This window comes from Coffea arabica, chromosome 1c, assembly GCF_036785885.1.
Source record: "Coffea arabica cultivar ET-39 chromosome 1c, Coffea Arabica ET-39 HiFi, whole genome shotgun sequence".
Lineage (NCBI taxonomy): Eukaryota > Viridiplantae > Streptophyta > Magnoliopsida > Gentianales > Rubiaceae > Coffea > Coffea arabica.
The window spans coordinates 48,159,986-48,178,525 of record NC_092310.1 but is presented as its reverse complement, the minus strand read 5'-3'; the positions used below and the strand labels follow the sequence as shown (position 1 = coordinate 48,178,525).

Sequence of the window (18,540 nt, the reverse complement as noted above, 5' to 3'; positions counted from 1 at the left end):
AGTTGACAAACCAATTTTGAATGAGCTTGATTGAATAATCAATAACTTTGATTTGTATTTGAGCTAGATAATGTATTACTACTAATTCAAGTTCACTCAAACTGTTTTGTTGCCCAAAAAAATCCACTTACTTTTTAATTTTTATTTTAATTTTTATTTTTTAGATTGGAAAGCAACACTCAATATTTTTATTTTGGGAAAAGTTTACTTTGCAGAATGTGTAGAGAAAAACCAACCAAAAAAAAGTGCCATAGAGAGAGAGAGAGAGAGTGTGTGTGTGTGTGTGTGTGTGTGTGTAAATAGAAATTTGCAATATTCATTTCAAAGAAATTCTTTTGCCAACTTGATTAAATAGAAACTTAGTGTATTCTTTTCAGGAATTTATCCTTTCATTTATTTTGAAAACTTTTCAATAAAATAAAATTTCGACAAAAGTTTACGACTTTGTGAAATATAAAGATATATTATTTGAACAACATAGGATGTGACAAATAATTTCTTGAATTGCCTTAAGGGTTTATTAGTTCTTGAATCCTTAAATATTTGCATCGTTCTTCATTCAATTGTAAGCTATAGATTTATCTTCACATTCATCCTACATATACAACAAAAAGGACTTTTGGTTTCATTTTTGGGAAGTTCTTCCTCCGTCTCCTAAAGGGCCTTTTTAGTACTTTGGCATGCAAATGTAAATCATTCATTCAGCTTGAAGAACAACCCTTAAATTGGGATTGTCAGTGTAGGTTACTGATTTACCCTTTATCAATTCATTGTACCTGTTTAGTCCTATGGGCTTTGGCTTTGAACTGTTTCCGGTCAAATATGTGTGAGTGTTTGGTTAGGCTTTTCACCATAGTAGTGAATAGGGGTACAAACGAGTCGAGTCGAATCGAGTTTTGAATTTATCGAGTCGAGTTACACTTATTTATACACGAGCTCGTCGAGCTCGGCTCGATATAGGAAAAGGAAAACTCGAGATCGACTCGTTTATGGCTCGCGAGCTTAGCTCGAATTCTGGCTCGCGAATAGCTCAAGTTTCGCTTGATTTTCTGGCTCACATGAAGCTCAAAGGCAGCTCGATTTCTAGCTCGTTAGGAGTTCAAGTTCGAACTCGAAAACAGCTCGAAAATTTCTGGAAATTTAAGCAAGAAAACAGCATTTTTGTCCCCATATTTTTGACAAAATTTGAGCATGATAACAACAATTTTTCACATATTCTTGATCTTGAGGCCTACAAATTATGCACTAATACAATCATAAATATCCAAATATCCACTAATACAAATTATCCAAAAATATCCAGATATCCACTAATACAAATTATCCAAATGTCCACAAATATCCACTAATACAAATTATCCAAATGTCCACAAGAATACCAGCTTGTGGCAAGGCATGACATGAAGCGAGAATTAGTCCACCAACTCCAACTCCAGAAAATTCCTAAAGGTTAAAAGAGTCATAAGAAAAACGATTTGGCCAAAATGCAAAAGAAAAAAAAGGAGCATTCTCTAGTCCCAAAACAGATTACTATTACTAGTAAACAAGTTAGTAGCAGTAATTATTTTCAAGAAACAAGAGGACAGCAAGTCTCATGGTATACATTTGTGCTATAGCATGGGAATAGACAAAATCTGGTACAACCAGTTACATTTCCTAATAGAGTTGGATGATGATGTAGTTGTAGTATATCTTTTGTTGTGGATGCTACTTGTGTTTTATTTTCCTTTCGGATTTCCAGGAATTATTTGAGGGTTACTACTTTTGTCAAGCTCAAAGGGAGGATTTCTTTCAGCGAGCAAAGCCTTATAAGGGACATCCAACAATTCTAATAGAAATGATGAAGCAGCTTGTTTTAATAGAAATGAGTTATTTGCTTCACATTCATTGACATTCCTTATGCAATATTTTATGCATAGTGTGCTTCTCAGAATGCAAAAGCTTACTATGAAATTTTAGTTCTCCAAAATTAAAATGCGCAATTTTAGTTCCTAACAAATAAAAAGTGTTCTCTTTAGTTCCAACAAATTTTAGTTCTGTGGACAAAGATTCATTTGCAATCCTGTTACTCATGATAGCATCATATCCTAGAAAACCAAAACTTGGTACGAGGAAAGCTAAAGAACTTCTTATATTCGAGAATTACAGGGATGTAACATCTGATACATAAATTACAGAATAAATGGGGTAAAATGCAAACTATCATCAAGACAGTATCAAAAAGTGTGACATGGGATTTCATTTACCCCTTGGTATTACTACTTGAAAGCAGAGCAAAGTGGATCACCTTCTAGATTCCAAAGAAAAAGGAAAAGGAAAAGAAAAAAAACCTCAGTACATACCTGCAAAATCTAGGGAGAAAATCCAATGGACTGATCTGAGGATGTTGGACACGGTAGGGAGTGGTGGAGATGGGCTTAGCGGGTTGCACACTTGCGACGCTGGAAAAGCTTAGACAAAGCTCGGAGATGGGAATGCGCTGAGAAGCTGGTTGAGTTCGGAAAGCCCGTCAGTCAGCCTCGCGGGAGAAAAAGAGGGAAAGCTGGTTGGGATCACCTTCCAGATCCTCGTCCGTCAATGGGTTGCGCACTCAGATTCTTGCATGGCTTGGAGGTTGCTCAAGTGGTGCTGGCGGAAGTGATAGAGATGGAGCTAGCAGTAGCAGCGATGGCAGTGATAGAGTGAAAATTGGGAGTTTGGGACAGTCGGTCGGCAGAGGAAGAAGATCGATCGAAGGAAGTGAGGAAGGAGTGAGCAGAGAAGTTAACCTAATCAAAGAAAGGAGTAAAGTTTAGACTACAGTGTATCAGAAAAAGATCGATTATAGCTTAGACTATAGTGGCCGAAGATCGATTATAGCTTGAGTCCGAGTGTGCAGAGAAATTGTAAATTTTAATTGATTCAGAGATATTTTTATAATTTCATATTTATTTGAGCCCAACGAGCAGCTCGTCTAGCTATCGAACCTAAAAAATGAAGGCTCAAGCTCGTCTCGTGTATCTCAACGAACGGCTCGAGAACACGAGCTCGAGCCGAGGCCTAGTAGTGAGCCAATATCCCGTGTGACATGTACTTTGTTATCAGACCCCGCTTTTGTTTTGGGTTACGTGTACTGTGGATGCATCTACTTTGGTTATCAGACTTTTATTAATATTATCACATGTACTTATGTGACAAGGCCCGTTGCTGCCCTTTCACTACAAAGTACAAACAGCTATGGCATCGCATCTGCTGCTACCAAATGTGGGTACATAACCCCCTACGCTTCCCACGGTTTTCAATCTTGGGATTAGGTGATAAAAGATATGGTCTGGCGGAGGAGTCCAGCACTGCGTTTGATAGGGTATTATTTAAAATAATTTTTATAATATTTTTATAATATAATATATATAAAATAAAAAATAATTAAAATATATAAAAAGAATTAATTTTTTCTACACTGATAATATATATATTATCAACGTTGGATAAATGACAACTATATAAAATTTGAATTTAAAATTTTACTTTTATATACATGTCATAAATCTAACGATGATAATATATATACTATCAGTGAAAATACGATTTACTCATTAAAAAATATATTAATGATATAAACGAAATATTATATAAAATAAGTTAGCTATCAGATTTCTAGGGCTCGTGTCGGATTTCTTAATTTTCTTTCCATAGTTCATCGTTGCTTCAACCGTCATGACCATTTCTTCATTCTTAGTTTTTTTCCTCAGGTATTTCTTTCTCTGTCATCACTATTCTCGGAAACCAAATTTTTCCTCTGCCCCTCTTCTTCTTCTGAGTTTTTCTTCTTCATCTTTTAGTTAATGTGTAATGGTTTTACTGATCATTACCTCTAAATCTCTTATGCTTTTGTTTAAATTATCTAATTTTTTCCTTTTTGTTTGTCTCTGATTCTCTTATTTTTTTTCCCCTTCCCTATTTTGTTGATTGTAATTCATTGGAGTAGGGCTTCTTTTCTGCTTTTTACCTTCATTATTATGCAAAAAAGATAGTGAGATATACAATTTTAGCGTTTAATATGCTCGTTGGAATGGAAAGCTATATTTTTTATTTTCTGATAATTATTTTAGCATTTATGATTTTTGGTGGTTGTAATAAAATCTTGGTAGATTGAGTTAGAAAACTATTCCTTGGTTTTGATTCCTTTCCACATGCTTCTAATTTTTTTTGCTATCTGGAGAAAATTTAATCTCTATGCCTAATAATCAAAGTTTTGCAACTCTGATTTATGGTTGTGATTTCTTGCTTTATAAAATGTTCATGTGGCTTTGTCAAAGCCTGTGCTCTGACGAATTGTTGTCTGACAAATGCTTTTGTACTCAAACATATGTTATTTTTGAAAACATATTATTATGGTTTCCACATTTGTATCGCTGTTGTTTTGTCATTTGCTTTGCTTACTCTTCTTTTTGGGGGGCCCCCTTAACTGGGGATAGCTGACGTCATAGTTGTTCTCGTCTCGGGGGAAGTGGAACTACTTTCACCAGAGAAAATGAGCTAGTAGGGTAGAATGCCAATAAGGGGAGCGGGGTGTGGGAAGTAGAATAAGAAAAAGTGGAATATCAATAACGTCCGACATATTTTTAAAACTGCATAAATATTTTTTTAATGTAAATCTATATATATACATGTTGAAAGAGCCATAAGCAAAGATTCAGGACTGAAAACATCTACTTTTTTTTTTTTTTTTTTTTTTTTTGTATACGTCCCAATATCTAGCGACCGCATTGAGTTCCAACTAATCAAAATTCGAATATTGTCATATTCTTTTTGAGGATGATTATCTCAACACTATTTTCTCTATTCACAAAATTCGAATCCATAGTTATTGGCATTTCATTTGCTTCATGCACGTTTAATAATTTAATAATACTTTACTACAGGAAGGGTAGAATACCAATAAGGAAAACTGGAATATTGTCCGTCATATTTCTAAAACTACATATATTTCATTTGCAGTGCATTAGAAAATTTAAAGTTAGACAAATAAATAGCATTGGAGAGATACCTAGCTACAATATATTTCTAGGAGATGTTATTAATTAAAAGTTCACCTACAAAAAACGACACTGTAAATCACGACATTACTAAATGATAGATATAAATATGAGAATTCTTAAAATCAAAAAGATGAATTATCTTTTAATTTGTTTCTGTCATTTAGTCGCAATGTCACTTGGTGTTGAAATTTTTGTTAATTAAGCAGCTAATATATCACTTGGCACTTTTATATGCATTGTAGAAGTTAATTATCTCTGTGCATATAGCTTCTAAATTGTCAGGCTGATTGCTTCAGCCAACTTGAAAGTTTATACATACTTCAATTTCCAAATAATTACCATGCCATATAAAGGTTGAAATATGGCCAGCCCTGCCTAGTGTTAGCATACATGATTTGGTTTGACAATTCTTCCAGGTTTTAAAATGCTCAAGGATTGTATTAGTACATAAGTAGTGGGATCATGATGATAAGTAGTGGACCCATCTTACATAAGAAAATGCATTTTTCCATCCTACGTAAGTAGTGGTATACCATGATACCATCAACACAGAAAACCGTCACGTGTAACATATTGAAAAGGTCATACTAGCTATCACAGGGAGTAAAAGTCTCCTCGTTTGCTACTACCTTAAGAGACAAATATTTTATTCCGTCTACTCCATCTTCCATATCTGAAAAGATCCACGTCCCGTTTGCCTGCAATAATTGCTCTTCAAACTGTTCTCCAGCAGCTGCCAATTCGTTGGTTCCCTGTCCGACAAATAAATTCAAATGTTAGTGGCTGTGCATAATGTTTACTCACATATGACTAAGCTTTTCAGTGAGCCCCATGAACTACACAAACTACATTAGAACCAACCTTGTAAGTCTGCAGCATTATATATCTTCGTAGAAATACTTCTTAAAAGCATTAATATGTTCTACTTGCAGGCGCAGTGGGATAATCAACGATCCATCCCCATTAGGACCAGGAATAAGGAAGAGTCTTCCATCATAACCTAATGACCCAGGGGTCATGGAAATTGCTTCTCCCCACCCAAAATTGACTTTGTACACGTCCAGCCCAACCCAACTCGTAATAAGCAAATTGGGATTTCCAAAGAACAACCCCTGTGCACAACCAACAGTGTGAAAATGTCGACTGCAAGATACCTCGGGCATGTCCTTCATACAAACAAGATATGACCTTACATACTCATCTGTAACCTTGTCTATTGCTTCCTTAATTTTGCTTGAAGCATAGCTTGGTGGCCTCGATTGGAGATCACCTGCAATGGCTCTTGCTGGTACAGGTAAGACAGCATTTCCAAAATACCTTCCGGACAAGGGTGGTTTAAGCCGATTGCGAAAATCCACAGTCACATATAGAACCGTTTCTTGGTCGGGGCTGTGCATACGGGCCTTGGATAAGCACTTCCATATATGCGCAGATACAGCTACAAACCGGCTAAATGGCGGATGATTGCTAGTTTTGTGAACCAAATCGTGGTGGTTGTTGACGTTGTTCTTGAGCTGCTCAATTTGTTCTTTACTTAACTGAAACATGGCACAGGTAGTAGCCTTTTTACGCTCTTCTAAGCTGCTAGACTGGCCTATCAGGACGGGCAGTGGGTAAAAGTCTGGGTATTGTAATTTTGGAGCTATTGACGATGGGCACTCTTCATATTGTTGAAGAATTGTACGATCTAGGTATGGTTGATCATCAGATTTTTCACCGCGTGCAATCTTTGCCCATTCGGCAACAAAATGACACCCGCTTTGACCGTCCACAATGACATGTGACACGGCCGAGCCTAAAGAAACACCACCACAGGCAAACTTTGTGATTTGCACTAGAAGGAGCGGTACCTCATGAAGTGGAGTATTATTGTAATCTATAGGTGGGATCAGGGCACGGATTTGTGGAGTTGGGCAAAAGTCTCCAAAATCCTCGATTTTGAGTTCTGATTGAGCTTCAAGAAGTAAAGCACCCATGGAATTGCAACGCAGCTCAACTCGGCCTCCATCTTTCTGGTATAAACGTCCAGCAAGAGGATAAAAAGCTGCCAAGGCTTCGCTTAATGAGTCTTTCAAAACCCTAGTGGCATCTTTTAGCAATTCTGGATTTTCTGGCTTGTAAAAGTGGACGGTAGTTGCATGAGTCAAGGGTTTACATTGATCACACTCAGATAAATACATTACTTTCCTGGGGATTGGCCTTGCTGGTTTGACAATGTGAGAGGCTATCAAGTTAACCATTGTGAGAAGGAAAGAGAATAATGGGAGTGAGGGTTGTAAGAAGGAAAAAAGTTTTGGTAGACTTTGTGAGAAAGGAATTTTGAGGGTGAGATTTTGGTTGTGGTAGTAAAGTGCCGCCAGCGCACGCTTATATAGACCCGAGATTTGTACTACATCACATGTGAAACTTGTGTAGACTCTGCTAATATATTTACGAAATATTCAACGAAATATTTTACGAAAGGATTCCGGTCAAATTTTTGTGGGTGTTTGGTTACCATGTGATTGCTTTGGTTAGGCTTTGTCAAAGCTTGTGTTCCGACAAGTTATTGTCAGGCGAATACTTTTGTACCCTAAAGCCCCTGCAGGGCAGCTTGGTCAATCATGTAATTCTACTTTAAAAATTGATCAGTGTTCGAGTCTCGTAATTATCGTGCTTTGAGTGGGTTGAGGTGCTCTCTTTCGAGCCACAGGGGATTAGTCGGGTCGAAAGCCTAAATATCCCAGTGTCATAAAAAAAATTATACCCTAAAACATTTTATTTTTGATCTTCTATTTCAGGAGACTATGATACTATTATGGTCTCCACATTTGTATTGCTGTTGTTTTGTCGTTTGCTTTGCTTGCTCTTTTTATTTTTGGAGCCCCTTGGATGGGGATAGCTGATGTCATAGTTGTTCTCGTGGGAAGTAGAACTACTTTGAGAGAAAAAATTTTAAAAAAAATCAATGGTTTTTTTATTTTGGAAAGTCAGGTGACCCCTCTCGTCTTTTTTTTTTTTCAAACAATAATAATATTTATATAATCTAATTTATTATATTCTATAGAAAAGGGGAGTCTAAAGAGGCTGTATAAAAAATTAGTAGGTATGCAGATCTGACTAGATCAAAGGAGTGTTCTATCATCTTTTTTGAATTTTTTCAAAATAAGTGGAATTCAAACCTCTGACCTACAACTCAAATAGGAATTTAGTCCCTTTTTATTGCCACTGAAGCTCAGTGGTTGACCCCTCTCTTCATTGTGTGCATGATGGAAAGGTTCACAACTTAATTAGGCCGGGATATCAGCACAGCAGTTTTAAACAAACATTTTCTAGCAAGCAGTTTAAATATTTTCTAGAGAAAAGATATGCTTGGTATGACTCATGAGATGCTTGAAAGATTGGAGGCAAACTTGAAGGCGAATGGTTTTCTCAAGTTCACGATGCGATGGTTTGCGCTCATTTCCATGTTCCCATGCTAGAAGATGAAAGCTCGCACAACGCGCGGGAATTGGGTGCCTCTATTTAAAATGTTTTAAATAATTTTTAAGAAAAATATAATAAAATTGAGAAAATAGAATGTATTGCAGATATAAGTTTTTTTAAAAAAACATGTATTTAAAGTAAGTATCATATCAATTGAAATAGAATTACCCATAAACAAATCATTTTATACTCTACATAAAAATAAAGTTAATTTCTAAATGCACATAGTATTTCTTCTACATACGTTAGTTAAGAAACTAGAAGGAAATGTCAAAAAGGCTAACTGAATAACATAATAAGAAAACATCCAAAGTTGAAGCTATAATATATTACTTTTTATTATTTAACATCAACATAACAAACGAGAGCAAAAACTTTTTTTTATGTCAAATAGATAATTCTCATCCTTATACTACAACTCATTATAAGATTAAAAAAGTTTTAACCCTTAGTTTTGTTCTTAGCCAGTTTTATCTTATCCACATCAAATTTGACAAACCTGACACTCAAAAAGAAAGAGTCAACCTTGTAAAGCTGAAAAGTATCACACAAATAATTTGGAAGTATTAGACAATCTATCTTAACTATGATCGAGGAAGTCCCTAAGTTTTTTGTCCACATAGAATCCAAAATCCAAGCAAGTTGATGCCTAATATATTTTTGGTCTCGTCAAGCATGATGTGGATTGGAGCATAGAATTTATAATTGTTCTGATCAATAGGAAAATAGAACATAACATGATCCAAAAACAGGATTTTTAGAAGGAAATAAATTTATGAGTTCATATTGATGGAAATCCATTGAGAACTAATAACTTGAAGTTAAGAGCTAGCTCATAGAATTTATTGAGGATAATTTTTGCACTTTTGCCTCTCCTAAAGCAATCGGTAACGTCAGCACCAAATTTGTTGCATTGGACAAACAAAAATGAGTAAAACTTCTTTGGGAGTTCTTTTTTTTTTTTTTTTTTTTTTAGCAAATTGTCATCTGTATTTTATCTGCCAGGCAAACTATGTTGTAATAAGTACCATATAATAGTAACTGGAAAAAAGAAAAGGCAAGGATTTCAGCATGCTAGTCATGAAAAACTAGCTTCAATTTGCATTATACATCAGCGGAAGTAATCACATACTCATGATTTGATCTTAACCCCGTGAATCCTTCTCACATAATAGATCATGTAACTGAAAAGGATCATGGAAGTCTCAAAAGGTTTCAGTCTAGACGACGCAGAAGATATTCCACTTCAACATGTTTGGTCAGAGGCATGACCCACTCTCCATATAGGCAAGGAAGAACAGATGGATCGATCTTGCACTTTCCATTGCCAGCATCGTTGGTGAGGTTCACTTCTTGCCCAAACACCTTTGCTTTCTTCTCCACCCTCTTCTTCACCATCTCCTCGACACTTTCAAATGTCAAAAGCTTCATCAGAGCATCTCTATCCTTGGCTTGAATTGCAGGTGAATATTCTTCAGAAGCATCCTTGAATTTTACCTCAGCAACAAATTTTCCATAGTGAATCCTTCTAGAGAGTACCCAACTTCTTTGGGAGTTCAAGGTGTCTATTTCATAATGCATTCTTGAAAGGAATAAGTGACATATTGTCACAATTTAACTCTAAAGAGAATGCACTTCACACTCTCTTGAAAGATTCACACTATAAGAAAATGTGAAAATTTGTTTCTACTTTGATAGCACATCTCAATTGTAATGGTAAAATACAATAGAAAAACACCCTCATGTGAAAAGAGCTTATTTGGTAGATCAACCCCATCACGAAACCAAAAATGAGAAGAAATTGTACACATAAATTGGAGTTGGAAGCCACAGGTAGAAAGTGGTTAATGATATTTCCCAATATTTGCTTGCAGATGCAGTATTTTCACTACTAACCCTGCAATGATGATCAAACATTCACTATATATTTCAAAAATTCCATATGAATAATGAAATTGCTAGTGGAAAACAATCATACACAGAATTCTGTGAAAGCAAGCAAATGAAAATGTGGTGGAACAGAAAATACCTCGTTGGAAGGTTGTACTAAAGTGAAGGGAGTAGTTAAATCAGCAAAATTCTAATTTATCACAACTTTGATACAATTAAATCGGAAATAAAGAAGATAAATTGGAACAAATTGGCCGTGATTGTGATAATGATCATCCAACATAAAGTTTCATAATAATTTGCATTAATTTTACCTTTATATCTTTCCTTCAAATTGGCTTTTTCACCCTTATAAGAAACACAAAGAAATATATGACTTTAGAAAAAAAATTGGAAAAGACAAGAAACTGATCTTAGTTTTATAGAGTAATATACATAACTGGCCCAATTTAAGGTTAGGAAGAAGAAAGATCCTACATTCGTAAATGTTGGGGAAAAATGGAAGAGCAAGAAGCAAATGGATAAATGTGTAAATAATTAGAAACAATTGTTACTTAAATAATAATTAATTCAATTGATTGTAGGTTATGGGGGATAAAAAGAAAGAATTTTGATTAGTTGAAGTTTATTAATTAGCTCCGAGGTAGCGGGGGTTGAGACAATAATGATGAGTCCATTAGGAACTTGAAATAATGGTATGTTGAACAAAATTCTTTCTTTATTCATGCTATGCTCAATATCCAAGGATCACAGGATTATGCAGCGGGATCTTTCCTCAAAATCAAAATCAATAAGCATGCCAAAAGAGGGAGATTTTTCACAAAAAAGAAAACAATTAGTCATACCTGGAATAAAAGATGCCCGATTATCAAAACCCAAAGGCAACAGCTATTATGCAATAACAAAAAGAAATAAAAGAGGAAGAAAAACCAATGCATATTATCATAATGTTATTAAGAGGTAATTATATGATAATTAGAGAGATTCTAGTTTCCCTTAACCGTTATATCTTTACTTCACATAATGATCAGGATATTGCAATTTTAATTACCAATTCAAAATGACATAAAATCCACGAAGTTGTAGAACCTTTGAGTGTTAATTGCCATATCAAATGGCAAAGTAATTTCACACATAAATAGTGTACTAATTAATTAAATGTCACATGCATAATCACACATTCAAAGCACAAGCAAGATAATACTGCCAAGTTAACAAAATTTCATGCTTCCATTATTTGTATTCTAAGTTTCACCACATATCAATACCTACTTTAAAATACAAACATAACCCTTAATGCAGTTGAAGTTCAAAGATGAGTTTGACTAAAACTCAATCTTATAAAGTACAAGGATATTGTTTAAAGATTAGTGTACAGTATGGTTTGATAGTCCAAGACATGGGGCTGAACAGTTATCAGAAAAATCGTTTGGTAGTTCAAGACACGGGACTGTTGGACTACGGGACTGAACAGTTATCAGAAAAATCGTTTGGTAGTCCAAGACACGGGGCTGAGCAATTATCAGAAAAATCGTTCGAGTTGATTTTGTGTAAAATACATAAAACATAATTTTGTATTCATAAAGTGTAACTTACTTTCAATAACGTATAATTACAGAATAAAATTTTATAAGTTTCACGTATAATATAAAAAAATAATGTATAAAATACAATCTAGACTAGGGCTGCAAACGAGCCGAGCCGAGTCGAGTTTTGAGGTAATTGAGCTGAGCCTCGACTAAATTTTACCAAGCTCGAGCTCTAGCTCGAGCTCGACGAACTGGCAATTTTCGAACTCGAGCTCGACTCGAATCAAGTCGAACCGAACTTGAGCTCGAAAAAAATAAAAAAAAATTATTTTATTTTTTAAAAAAATAAATAAAATAATATTTTTTTCTGAATAAATAATAAAATACTAAGGATATATCCGTAATTTCACTATGAAAATAAAAAATAAAAAAAATATATATATAATATACTTAATTTTATTATTAAATAAAAATAAAAAAAATATATATACTCAAACTCGCGAGCCGACTTGCAAGCTAACGAACTTATATTCTGAGCTCGCGAGCGGCTCGATTCGTTTGCAGCCCTAATCTAGACCTTACATTTTTTTTTTTTACCAAATTTTGACAATAAACATTTAGAAACAGTTGCTACCCTCCTCTAATACTCTCTACCATTTTTGAGGTAAAAAGCTGACACAATTGTACTTGGTATTCTGCCGCACGTCAACTCAAATTGTTCTCGTTAATTGCGTCAACTACTAACAAGTTGCCTTTTTACTTCCCCAACTCTGCCCACCATAACAAAACAAACGGATTATTTCCGAAACTCTCATGAGATTTTTTACAATTTTACTGAGTTCGTCTAAAATTTAAAAAATTATATATATCTCTCTTATTATTTAAAATAATAATTTTATTCTCAAATATTTTATGAAATTCTCTTATTTGATATTGCTTGTATTTAGAATGAGTTTTAAAATTATTTTTTCATTTTTTTCCTTCTTATTCCTTTTTTTTAAATTTTTCGCCAATAAAACTGTAAAACTACCACTATTGCCTCTAGGTTTCTATTATAACCAAATGTCAAGCTAGTAATTTTTTTTTTGACGAGTTAATTTTATATGTAATCCAATGTTTTTGCTAATATTTGTTTTCTATTTTTTGGTATTAAAATTAACAATAAATCAAAAGGAAATGGCCCAAAAGCACTACTAAATTATGATAATCTCACTCTTCCAAAAACTTATAAATTCTAAATGAATTATTTCAACATTTTCTTTTTAGTCTTATAAATCTAAATTCATAATAAAATACCATTAAAAATGTCATATCATAGTAATAAAATTATTATTATAGTTGTTTATTAAATAGTAGATATGGACATGAAAAATTTGATATCTTTTTCTTATAATTATACTAAATAATCCTATAATTGTATAGAAAAATAAATTAAACTCATTCCACAAGAGTATTTTTGGGTGTTCATTTAAAAAATTGTTCAAGTCAATATTGTTTTGAAGTTTTGTTAGTAAAACTATCAAAATAAGGGAGATAAGTGTAATTTTTTAAACCTTAAGGAATCTCAGTAAAATTGTTAGAAATCGCAGGGAAATTTCTGAAATTATTCCCAAAACAAAAGCTCTGCAGTTTCTGTCCTCTCAGTCATCTTTATGTCCATTCAATCTCAATCTGCGTCTTACAAAAGCCTATGGCCCTGTTTGGAAGCTTGGTTTTTTACCAAGTTTGTATAAAACTAGTTTTTTAACAACTTTTCCTACAGGAACCCAAAAAACTTATCAAAGTTTTTAACCTACACACTTTAAAAATATACAAAAAATTTTCCCTTCAACTTTTCTTCTTTTTCCTCCCCCACCCAACCCACCACATCCTCCGGCACCGGCGACCATCTCCACCACCACTTCCGGCGCCGGTCACTATTCCGGCAACCAGTTCCGGCGGTCCTCTTTTTTTTTTTTTTTTTTTTTTCTCACCCTCCTCCCTCCTCTCTTCGACTCTGCCTCCTCCGCCACCCTCCCCCTCCCCGTTTCCCTTTGCCCAAACTGGTCTCTGATGCTCTTTTCCTTTTTTTTTTTCTGTCTCTCTCCCCCCTCCCCTCTTTCCCTCTGCCTCCCCCGCCACCATCCCCCTCCCCCTTTGACGGATCTGGTCGCGTGACCAGATCGCAAAGGAAGAGAGGGAGGGGGGCTGCGATCTGGTCGCAAGACCAGATCGCAGCTAAAGGAGGGGGAGGGTGGCGAGGGAGGGGAGGAGAGGGGGAGGAGAGGGTGGCGGGGGTGGCTGGGGAGGGAAGGGGAAGGGAAGGGATGGCGGGGGAAGGAAGGGATGGCAGGGAAAGGTGGTGGGGGAAGGAGAGGAGAGGAGAAAAAAAGCAAAAAAAAAAAAAAAATTTGATTCTCACCTGTTGGTTGCTGCCATGGAGGTACCGGGAGAGGGATCAGGGGAGTGAGAAGGGGAAGAAAGGGAGGAAGGAAAAGAAAAAAAAAAGAAAGAAAAAAAAAAGAGGGGGAGGGGAGGGTGGCAGGGGTGGCTGGGGAGGGAAGGGGAAGGGAAGGGGTGGCGGGGGAAGGAAGGGATGGCAGGGAAGGGTGGTGGGGGAAGGAGAGGAGAGGAGAAAAAAAGCAAAAAAAAAAAAAAAAATTTGATTCTCACCTGTTGGTTGCTGCCATGGAGGTACCGGGAGAGGGATCAGGGGAGGGAAGGGGGAGGGAGAAGGGGAAGAAAGGGAGGAAGGAAAAGAAAAAAAAAAGAAAAAGAAAGAAAGAAAATGAAAATGAAAAAAATTTTCATCTTACAAATACCCAAATTTTTACAAAAGTTTTTTCTACAACTTCTACAGTGATCTACAGTAAAGTTTTATACTAACACCCAAAAAACTCACCTTCCAAACAGTTGTTTCCCGATAAAATTTACCCCTCATGTGCCTGATCTAAACCGCTTTGACGTCAGTAATTGTATTCGTACCTTACACGTGATCTGTGCTCCTTACCAACGTATTGGTCCGGCGTAAAGACAAAAGAAAGACAAAAGAGCATGCAGCAGCAAGAAAAAACAGAACTCCACCGCAATGCTAAGGCCTTGCCTGCATTGTATTTTTTTAAATTTTTTATAAAAAAATTATTGTAATAATTTATTGTATGTAAAAAAATAAATAAAAAAATATAATCATGAAAAATGATGTCCTTTTTTGTGACCGTCCAATCGAGACCAAATCGGAACCTGAGCTTGGTTTGAAGATTCTTCCGTGTTTAAGGTCATTGTCTAATTAAAAGGTGGGCTTGGGCTCCTCTCCTTGGTTTTCCATCTTACGTAAGTAGTGGTACCATGAGACCATCAACAGGGACCAGGGAAAAATAAATGTATATATGTCGGCAGCACAGAAAGAAGCCACGTGTAATTTCCGATGAAGGAAGTTTCATCTGGTTGGGCTAATTGTGATTAGGCCGAAGTCCAATATCGTATGGGGGATTTGGAAGGACAATTGGCATTAGTGGTGCCTGCAAATTAGATGTTGATGGATTGAAAATCTCAACTCTTTTGCCGAAGAAGAGAATTGACCTCAGGCCTTTATATAGGGGTTTAACGGTACCTTTTTTTTAAAAAAAAAAAAAACAAGTCTATAGTACTTAAAATTTTTGAAATTATTCTTTTTTTTTTTTTTTAAATATAGAGATTATAAAGACCTCCTTTTAAGTTGATAAATTGGATGGCGATCTTTTTGTGAGATTTACATTTACTCTCAACTTTTCATAAAATTCTCTTGGAGAATGTACCCAAAAAGTTCTTTCTTAACATTCTTTACTTCTTTTTAAGAGAAAAAGAAGATGACATTTCATTACTTTGGCATCAATCTCACTCCAGCAATATTATGTATTGCCTATTTTAACATCAAAGAAAAGGGCAATAAACCAAAAAGGAATTTACAAATATGTAAGTAATTTTTTAAAAACAAATAGAGAGAGAGAATTATGACATGGTAAAGTACCTTAAAGACTTTGGAAAATAATCAAAAGAGTTCTATATATCAAATTTCGAAAAAGCAAGGGTAATTTTGCATTAATATTCTCTTCTTTTTTTTTTTTTTTGGAGGCAGCTCTAAATTTGAGACAAGATGAACAGGAATTGTTCTTAAGTGCACAATGTTGAAGCTAGAAGACATGAAGGGAACTCTGCACTGAGTTGATTACATAGAACCAATCTGGATTTGGGAAGCTGGCCATTGAGAAGGAATATAAAATTCCTCTTGGACTATAAGTCCTTTGCTTTAAGATGTCTAATAGTGTACTCCTCTACTTTATATGGGTTCTTTCCCTCTCACTTGGATTCTTTCTTCCCCTCGGACTAAGATAAGATAGGTTATAAATGTTATTCCACAAGAGAGGGAAAAAAAAAGATTACATGGTCACCATTTTTCTCTAAATAAATTCAAGCGCATGGTTGATCATTTTTTGTAGTGTCCATGGTGGTTCCAAAGCTACTCCATTCCTAGCTTAATCTAATAGTCGATATGCCATTGTGCAATTTACAAGTTTCTTTGCTATGGGATGGAATATGACAATTAAGTACCCAACACACATTGCTCATCATAATTCAAATTTTACTATGCAAGAAGCAAGTTTTATAGATTGACACTAAAAAGTAATAATATTTTGAAAAAGATTATTCATCATATTTTTTTTAATTAATCTTATATAAGGAGGAGGAATGGGTTGGGTGATACGAGGGGAGGGAGTATAAGCAAGAGATCTTGGATTCGAATCCTTCTGCTTATACTAAAAAAAAGGGGGGGGGCTTTTGCCCTTGCTTAAGAAAAAAAATTAATCTTATATATATTGATAGTATATACAATAACAAATATAGGTATATACAACATGTGTAAAAATTGAAGTTGAGAGTCAGTTCAAATTGAGATAAAATAACAAGCATCCATACTCAATGTATCCACTTTTGATACATACAAGATTAATCTTGTTTTTTTTTTTTTTAAGAAAAAGGACATCGTAAAGGTCATACATTACATATGACTAAGCTTTTTACTTAGCCCCATGAAACTACACAAATTACATTAGACCCAGGGGTCATGAAAATTTCATTTCCCCACCCAAAATGGGCTTTGTACAAGCCCAGACCAACCCAACTTGTAACGAGCAAATTGGGATTTCCTAAGAACAACCCCTGCGGACAACCAACGGTGTGAAAATATCGATTGCTAGATACCTCCGGAATGTTCTTCATACAAACAAGATATGACCTTGCATACTCATCTGTAACATTCTCTATTGCTTCCTTAATTTTGCTTGAAGCATAGCTTAGTGGCCTCGATTGGAGGTCACCGACAATGGCTCTTGCTGGTACAGGTAAGACAGCATTTCCAAAGTACCTTCCGGGCAAGGGTGGTTTAAGCCGATTGCGAAAATCAACACTCACATATAGAACCGTTTCTTGGTCAGGGTTGTGCATACGGGCCTTGGATAAGCACTTCCATATATGTGCAGATACAGCTACAAACCGGCTAAAGGGCCTTTGATTGTTAGTTTTGTGAATCATCAAATCTTGGTAGTTGGCCTTGTTCTTGATCTGCTCAATTTGGTCTTTACTTAACTTAAGCATGGCACAGTTGGTAGACTTTTTACGCTCTTCCAAGCTGCTAGACTGGCCTATTAGGACGGGCAGTGGGAAAAAGTCCGAGTATTGTGATTTTGGAGCTGTTGCTGATGGGTGATCGTGTTCATATTGCCGAAAAATTGTTCGATCTAGAAATGGTTTATCATCAGATTTTTCACCACGTGCAATCTTTGCCCATTCGGGAAAAAAATGAAACCAGCTTTGGCCGTCCACAATGATATGTGATGCGGCAACGCCTAAAGAAACACCACCACAAGCTAACCTTGTTATTTGCACTAGAAGGAGCGGTACCTCATGAAGGGGAGTATTATTGTAATCTATAGGTGGGATCAGGGCACGGATTTGTGGGGTTGGACAGAAGTCTCCAAAATCCTCGATTTTGAGTTCAGATTGAGCTTCAAAAAGTAAAGCTCCCATGGAATTGCACTGCAGCTCAACTCGGCTCCCATCTTTCTGGTATAACCGTCCAGCAAGCGGATAAAATTCCACCAAGGCTTCGCTTAGTGAGTCTTTCAAAACCTCAGTGGCATCTTTTAGCAATTCTGGACTTTCTGGCTTGTAAAAATGGACGCTGTTTGCATGAGTAATGGGTTTACGTTGATCACACTCAGATAAAAACATTACTTTTGTAGGGATTGGTTTTGCTGGTTTGACAATGTGAGAGGCTATCAAGTTAACCATTGTGAGAAGGAAAGAGAATAATGGGAGTGAGAATTGCAAGAAGGAAAAAAGTATGGCAGCTGGGAGACTTTGTGAGAAGGAAAGGATATTTTGAGGGTTAGATTTTGGCTGTGGTAGCAAAGTGCCGCCAGCATACGCTTATATAGACCCGAGATTTATATAAAAATTGTGAAGACTTGCTTTACATGTAGGGACGGCAATTTTCGATTAAATTTGAAAACATCACACGAACTTAATACGATACTAATGGGCTTGAATTGAAATTTCGCAGGTTTGGATCAGAATCGAGTCGAACCTAATGAACCTGAAAAGAAAACAGGTCGAATTTA

The 18,540-nt window shown here is 35.6% G+C and overlaps 3 protein-coding genes across 3 annotated transcripts; all 3 read right to left on the bottom strand.

Moving 5' to 3' along the window:
• Positions 1-5,433: 5,433 nt before the first annotated feature.
• Positions 5,434-7,346, bottom strand: LOC113721935 (hydroxycinnamoyl-CoA:piscidic acid hydroxycinnamoyltransferase-like). Its single transcript, XM_072074450.1, has 2 exons — positions 5,883-7,346; positions 5,434-5,773 (listed from the first exon to the last, which is right to left on the bottom strand). The coding sequence occupies exon 1, from the start codon at positions 7,259-7,261 to the stop codon at positions 5,900-5,902; it is 1,362 nt and encodes a 453-aa protein (XP_071930551.1). The 5' UTR covers positions 7,262-7,346; the 3' UTR covers positions 5,434-5,773; positions 5,883-5,899.
• A 2,355-nt stretch (positions 7,347-9,701) lies between these two features.
• On the bottom strand, positions 9,702-10,067 carry LOC113721937 (chorismate mutase 2-like). Its single transcript, XM_027245600.2, has one exon. The coding sequence runs from the start codon at positions 10,065-10,067 to the stop codon at positions 9,702-9,704; it is 366 nt and encodes a 121-aa protein (XP_027101401.1).
• A 6,733-nt stretch (positions 10,068-16,800) lies between these two features.
• Positions 16,801-18,318, bottom strand: LOC113721936 (hydroxycinnamoyl-CoA:piscidic acid hydroxycinnamoyltransferase-like). The gene has a single exon (XM_027245599.2). It carries the CDS (start codon positions 18,209-18,211, stop codon positions 16,943-16,945), a length of 1,269 nt encoding a protein of 422 aa, XP_027101400.2. The 5' UTR covers positions 18,212-18,318; the 3' UTR covers positions 16,801-16,942.
• Between the last annotated feature and the right edge of the window lie 222 nt (positions 18,319-18,540).